The 7,987-nt window shown below is 36.9% G+C and overlaps 1 protein-coding gene across 1 annotated transcript; it reads left to right on the top strand.

Moving 5' to 3' along the window:
• Positions 1 to 3,753: 3,753 nt before the first annotated feature.
• On the top strand, positions 3,754 to 4,257 carry LOC127666233 (keratin-associated protein 13-1-like). Its single transcript, XM_052159018.1, has one exon. It carries the CDS (start codon positions 3,754 to 3,756, stop codon positions 4,255 to 4,257), a length of 504 nt encoding a protein of 167 aa, XP_052014978.1.
• The last annotated feature ends 3,730 nt before the right edge of the window (positions 4,258 to 7,987 follow it).

Here is a 7,987-nt window from a genome sequence, read left to right as displayed (position 1 = left end):
ATTTATTTACTTAAATTTTGGCTTATTTTATAACCTAAATGACCCATTGTTAATTCATCTGTATATCAGTAGTAATACCTCTATTGACCCAAACTTTTGTCCAGTTCAGATTCTACAGGTTTATAAAGCACTTGAAGTCAAAGTCCCTAACTTCAAATTACTTGACTGTCTAAGAAACAGTTTGTAATAGTAACTGACAAGGATGGATGATTGATTTCTAGGTTGGTGTTTCCTATTCTAATCATCAATATAGACTTTTTAGCATGAAGATGAAGAAAGAAGTATTTGTGTTTCTTTCTGGTCAGTTTCTTTCTTCTTTCTTTCTTTCTTTTTTTTTTTTTTACCAAACTCAAAGCTCCTTAATTCTGTTGCTCATTCTCTTACTAATGTCAGTGATGCTAATGAACATGGTGACTAATAATGAATGGGATATGATCTGGGATCTGGAAGTATGAGGATTAGTAGTCAGGAGTAAAGAGGCACACACCCTCAAGCTCGGGCTCAGCTCCAGACAACCATGCAGGATAGCAGCTGGTTAGCATGCTTTTAAAAAATTGGTAGCCCATATCTCCTGTGTGTTCTTTTAAGCTTTTCAGTATTGCTACATAATTTGAAGTGATAGCCCATGGGACCTACATGTAAAAGAAATACCCTGAATGTGCAGGATTTGATGTAGAGCTTGGTTGTGCTCTTGTGGTCCCATCACATTGAAGGAAAGGGGCCTTGGTGTATGCCTGAGTCACAACATTGTGCCGTGATATGGGAAAAGGTGCTGACTTGATTCTTTTGAGAGCCACTGAGCTTGTCTCCAGTGATTGGAAACTTATTCCAGGTTTGACAAAAAGTCTGCTTTCGGAAAGATTTTAGGAAGTCCTGCCTTGAAAAAAAAATCTGCTTTTAGTAGTAAACTAACTAAGATATGGTCCCCTTTACCAGGAGCCCAGTGAAAGACATTTAAAGAATTAGAAGATCGTAAGGTAAACTTTTAAAAACATAGATATTAGATGTTGGATGCCTGAGAAGTTCCTCCGAATCATGGAGTATTGCTTTTAAAGAAATTACAATTAAACATACTTTTACAGAAAGGGCACTGGTAATTTCAGCCTCTGTCACTTAACCCCATTATATTTTCATCAAATCAATTTATCACTCAATGACAGAATCTTTGACACTGTCCATTTTAAACACTGATATCACCTGTTTGACCTTTGGTGCATTACACCACGATTCATTCTGAATTGCCAGGAAGCATAGTTATATTGAAAACTCAGAATGACTCTTTCAAGTATTTTATTGTTTCATGTTTTTATGTGGAATTAATGAGAGGGAATAGAAAGAAAAGGGACAACAGAACTATACAGCAAGATAATCACCAAACACAACTGAGCCCTAGAAGGAAACTTAGCTGCAAAGGTCTTGGGAAGGAGATGTGACTGCATGTGAGTCCCTTTATTGTATCATGACAGTAAGTCACAAACCTAGAACTGATGTCTTCCACAAGTGAGAATCAGTTGAATTGTCAGATTCAAAGCATTGTCTTTCCTGACCTTTTCCAATGTTTTAGGAAGATGAAGTAGAAACTGCAGCTTTGAGAGCAATGAGTGGCAGCCCACAGTCCATGAGTAGGTTCAGAGGGCTTCTTACACTGTAGGTACTAAACACAGTCCTATACCATCAAACTGATCACTGTCAGAGAACATGAAACTAGCAGCACTGAAACCCGAAGGTGTTCTGCTACCTGCTAGGAGGTCCGATGCTCCTATATAAGTACCAATCATACAGTGATTCTTCAAGAAAATAATGACGCTTGGAACAGCAGGAGACATTTTAATGAAAAAAAAACAATAAGAGAAAAATATGTAAGCTACTTCTGATACAGAATTCATTTGTCTTGGATCATTGGTGGAGGGGCTATGCAGGACAAATGTTTTCTATAAAACATCTTTCCTAAATTGTTGCAGGATCCAAAACAGGAAAGAAACTAAAGTTCTTGCATGTGTATGGGTGTAATGCATGCAAATCCTGTGGCATGGGGAGAAGCAGTAGACCATCTCTCTTATGGCTTCTACAAAACCTTGGAAACAGTGCTGACCCCAGAGGGGATGGTATGAGCTCGTTCACACTTGTACTTTAGTCTGGGTCTGGGAAGAGTTTTTGTTTGTTGGTTTGTTTTGTTTTGTGTATATATATACACAAAACATATATATATATATATGTATATACACACACACACACATATATGTGTATATATATATATATATATATATATATATATATGTATATATGCAACTTTCATAGGCCCTAAACTTCAATGCTCACCGCCATTTGCTTTGAAGTCCCACATAAATAATAACATCCACTGCAGACTGAGTAGGAATGTGAAGAAATGTTTTTGACTTGAAGCACCAACTGAGAAGAAGTGAGAGAAAGTTTAAAGCTGAGATCTTCCTAACAATAAATAGTGACAGTGAAAGTAGCTATTTTTGTCATCTCAAATACTTTCAGCATTTTCCTTTACCTAGTATGTAAAGGAAAAAAATATTATTTTCATCATCTGCTGAAAAGCATGTCAAAAACTCCACTCTTGTCTGTAGAGGCGATCATCCATTCAGGTCAGGGGTATAGCCATAGGCTCATACAGGAAGGAGGCATCAAATTCTGATTTTGTGGCATGTGTTGGTTTTTTAATTTTAACTCCCATGTTTATGGATTTTACTATTATTTTCATCCTAAATTAACATTTATACTTAGATGCTTTCTCATTTATGATATATTATTCTGATAATGGGGACTCATGAAAGTAGCCTCATCAATATTTACAAACTCTGGGTCTGCCTCTGGTAAGAAAGCTATAACCAAGCACAGACAGGTAGACTGGATATGGATAAGCTCTGAAATCATACATCACATTGAAATGATGGTTAGTGATGTGAGTTAGAGAAAGAAACTTTAGAAGAAGCTGAGCTAAGATAAGACTATCCACCAGTAGATTAAATCAAATATATACCCATAATACCATCTTTCCTGATGTCATTGACCCTGGTACACTAAGTGCCATCTCTGCTATTTTTTTTCACAAGGTCCCTTAATGGCACCATATTGTTTTGATTTCATTATTCTAAATAATCATTTTTATATACATTTGTTCAAAACTATAATGACGTCTTTTGGATATGTCTCAATACTTTTGGCTTGCATTTATGTAATGCTTATAGACTGAACATAATAACCATTGATAATAATGTATTAAAAATTGGAATATTATACTGCAGAGTGTGAATCAATGATTTGGAACTGGAGCCATCTTGAAATGGCTTCTTGTCAATGTAATATTTTGCCTTTTATTCAATGACCAGTTGAGGATAAAGACTTTGTCATCTCTAAGAGTAATTCCCCTCCCCAAACAAAACACACACATGTCATAGACAGAGAACAATGGGAATTTCCAGACCATAATGGCAGAGGCACTAATTAAATAGTCATAGCATTTGTACCATAAATGCATTTCATTGACTCAGACATATAAAAAAATGAGTTCTCCCTTAAACGTAAGTTTAAAGGAGTTAGCTAACTGCAATTATAAAGAAAATTCCTGAGGTCCAGACATGCAGATGAGGGAGCCCAAATATGGAAACAATGATTGTATAAGAAGCCACACCCATAGCTGGGAGTATATAAAGGTCCCAGAAAGGGAGTGATTTTCAAACTCAGAATCTTTTGTTGTACTTAGCTCACCTTATACCTGCCATCAATATGTCCTACGGCTGCTATTCTGGAAACTTCTCTTCCCGCTCCTGTGGAGATCACCTGAGCTACCCTCACTCCTCTTGTGGCTCTTCTTACCCAAGCCACCTACTCCAGAGCACTAGCTTCTGCCCCACCAGAACCTGCCATCTGGGCTCCTCTCTTCACAGTGGCTTTCAGCAGAACTGCTTCCAGCCCATCAGATGCCAGACTTCCCATGTGGTGAACAGCTCCTGCCAGCGGCCCTGCTACAGCAGCAGAGTATCCAGTGTCTGCAGTCCCTGCAGAACCACATATGCTGGCTCTCAGGGCTTTGGATCCAGCAGCTGCCACTCTCTGGGTTATGGGTCTAGAAGCTCTTACTCTCTGAGCTGTGGGTCCAGTAGCTTTAGACCCCAAGGGTTCTCTTCTCTGGGCTATGGTTCTGGATTCTGCCACCCATCCTATGTGCCCTATAGAACCTGTCAATCTCCTTGCTACAGACCAAGCTGTGGCACTGGATCTGGATTCTAATGATCTGTATCCTAACTTGAGACCACCATCATCCACTCCTGGATCCCTGGCCTTTGTTGTTTTCCTTTGGCTGGGAAGAATTGTCCTCTGGTTCCCTGATTGTCAATTCTTCACTTCCTTTCTGACCTGGCTGAAGGGTGTCCTTTGAGAACTCTGTAATTAATCTCTTAACTTAAAAATAAAGCCTGCATTGCAAATGAAATTTATAGTGTTGAATTTCTTCCCAAATTTATGAATACTAAAATTTTAAGCTAATGAATATACTGATTTAATATTTATCTATACTTGATTTTGTGAGTTATTTATTGTATGCTTGCTTTTGTGGTTGTGAAACATGAAATTGATTAGTATTAAGTGGACAGCATGCACAGGGATTCAGGTTTTGAAGTTCTATTAAGTTGTTAATTGGATAAATATCTTACGTGCCTCAGATAGTTTTCTTACTTAAGAACATAAAGTAAAATCTTTCTATTTGAAAGTATAGATTCTATTAATGAAATTCCAGATGCAGAAAATAAATTGATTTCTATTAGTAGAGGTTTCTCAACTTAATGCCAACTGGTCTACCTGCAAAAGATAAAATGTATTTAGATTTTATGGCTATGGGCTCCCTTGTTCACTTATATTAAATGTTTTGATCAAAATGTCTCTAATGGGTTCCTGTCTTGAGTGACAGTTTAACAGATGGTAATCTCTTTTAGGAGGCTGTGAAACCTTTATTAAGTTGAGGCCTAACTCAACTTAATAGGTCAGCAATAGTGCGGACTCTGTGATCTGTATTTCCTTGTCTTCCACAATCTGAATTCTCAGCATCTCATACTTCCAGCATCACAGGTAGAACCACTCTGCTCTGGTTTCCTATGTTGGATTTGTAATCCTATGGAATGGTGAGTGCCTGTGAATCTTTCCCATACATTGCTCTGCCAGCTATCTGGACATGACAACACTAAAAGAAACACAGAGGAAATGAAAATGACTGCATCAATTATGGGAAACAATACAGATTCCAAAATGTTAGGAAAAGAACTGACATATGATATAGCAAGTCCAGGACTGATTATATAGCTAAAGAAGATATAATCGGTATGCTTAGAAGACATGAGCATACTACTGTTCACAATACACTAGAAGTAGAAGAATACACTGATAAAAGATTGTAGAAAATGTGATACATATTCACAGTCAAATATAAGCCATTAAAATGATGAGCTGGTATCCTTCAGAGAATATGAATTAAAAGAGACATTAGTATGTTACAGGATATAAGACAAACTCAGAAATTCTGAATGATCTCACCCACATGTGTAACATGAAAAGATTGCTCTTACACATATTATTTAACCCAATTTATGTGTCATTCTGGAACTCCCTATGGTTCTCATGGCTTGCTTCCCAGCTCAGTCCAGTCTCTCTTGCACTGCCTCCAAGGTCTCCCTCCCCTCCCTCTGCCTGCATCTCAACTTCTCCAAAGTTCTGTTCCAACTCCTCCCTATTACTTTCCACCCCAGCTCCTTAAGATGCAAAAAGATGCATTCCTTTCTCAACTAGTAAGCTTGGGAAGATCTTTCTTAGTCTCTAGGGCAGGTTTCCTTTCCTTTAAAGACAGATGAGGGAGTGGCATTTACATATATAGCTAGCCTGGGACTGAGGGCTGCAAAAACAATTGAAAACACAAGGTTACCCTATGAAATTTAGGAGGACCCTACAAATTTAGGAGGGCACACAAAGGAAATGGCAGGAGCCTATTTTTCAGCCTATCTCTTGTGATCCTTTAACAGCTCAAAGGGAGATTTACCATGCTTGACACTGGAGAGTCTGTCAGTATGTGACTCTGGGAAAGAACACTATTACTACAACTTCATTTAAATTATTTATATATGTATACACATACACTTGTATATTATGCATTTATTTTTGGATTGAAATTCTGTTAAGTAGTAGGGAATTCATTCCTGGGACTGCAAACCTCACCAATTGGTCATAACTAATAATGAAGTCATGTCCCCCCTAGAAGAAAACCTTTAATTGCCACTTTCCTAAACCACTGTAATTCCTAACTGCATTGTAAAGACGATCCCTATATAAACAAACAGGTGTAGCTCTCTTTATACCATCAATTAAGTTTCTTTTTGCAGCAGACAAAAATCATCACCATCACAGAAATTGACAACTGGTCAAAAGGCAGAGAGCAATTAGCTGTGAGGAGCTGATCCCCAAATGAAATATCTACCATATAACCTCTATGCCTGGTGTTTTCAAAACATTGCAGAAGAAAGGGCAGAACATCACTGAAGAAAGGATGGAACTGTTTTAGGGCCAGTAGATGTCTACTGTGAGATTGTGTCTGTTATCTATGACAAATATCTGAACTCCTGACTTCTTAACAACCTGGCTCTAAACAAAACTTTCTCGCAAGGACAGCATAAGTTGATATGACATCATAGATGAGGGAAATCTCATGAAACCCCACATCAAGTTAAATAACTACAGGCAATTCATGTGATTTTTTTTCAGGGTTAAGGGCCTTAATAGGCTATATAATCCCAAGTAGCCAACCTTGTACACATATACATACAAGCAATACTAAATGGACTCTGCTGGTTGTATTTATAACTGCAAATATATCCTATAAAATTAATAAAGAATAAAAGTTATGAATTGGGAAGTACTGGGGGACACAAGAGGAGTTGGAATGAGGGAAGCATACAGTGGTATTGACTCCAATACAGTATTCAAGTATGAAATATTAAAAAAAATAAATTAAGAAATTCTTGTGCAACTATATAAAACATTTTAATCCTATGGCTTAAAGACCAAAGAAAGGCTTTCAGTATTTTAACAAGAAAGAAGCAATAGATACTTGAGAATATAGATGTTTTCATCTGAATGTTATGCAAAGCATAATTTTAAAAAAAAAACCCACAGTAACATTAACATGTGTAATATTGTGATTTCATGTAGCAGTTAACACAAATTTAATTTAAAAGCACACAAAGAAGTTATTTCTGTAATCTGGAGCCAACAGCATGGAAGTAGAGTATATGATAGTAAATAAAATGACCAGACTTAGAAAGACAAAGAGTGTATTTACTTCCATATGGAATCTGAAAATGATGATCATATAGAATCAGAGAACTAGATGGTGTCTAGACTCCAAGGTGAAAAAGAACAGGAGGAAATGGAAGACAGCCTACACTTTGATAAACTGAAAGAGTTGCTTTTAATGATTCATTGTACCGAGTGGTAACCAAATTTAATACATAGCATATCATTAAACTATAAAATTAAATAGTATTCTCTCTTTAGTTTTTATTTAAATTATCTTATAAATAAAGTTAAAGATAACAGCATTTGTATCTTTAGATGTGAGTATTTGATGAGTATTTAAAAATATTTTTTCAGGGTACTCATGTCTGATTTATATTCCAACACATTTCAGAAACAGATGTGAGGATAGACAGCCTTATTTAAGTTCCCTCTAAGTGATAAAATAGATGATTCATGAAAATTCCTATAAATGCCCTTCCTTTATTCTATACAGCTGTATTAGTCACTGTTGTATTGCTGTGAGGAGACACTATGACCAAAGCAAGTCTTATAAAAGAAAGCATTTAATTGGGGGTTTGCTTACAGTTTCGGAGGGTTAGTTCATGATCTTTATGGCAGGGATCCTGTCATCCAGCTAGGCAGGCATGATGCTGGAGAAGGAGCTGACACCTTTACATCCAGA

The sequence above is a fragment of the Apodemus sylvaticus genome, chromosome 15 (genome assembly GCF_947179515.1).
Source record: "Apodemus sylvaticus chromosome 15, mApoSyl1.1, whole genome shotgun sequence".
NCBI classification, from domain to species: domain Eukaryota; kingdom Metazoa; phylum Chordata; class Mammalia; order Rodentia; family Muridae; genus Apodemus; species Apodemus sylvaticus.
Note: the sequence above shows the minus strand (reverse complement) of the source record. Positions and strands in the feature narration are given on the sequence as shown.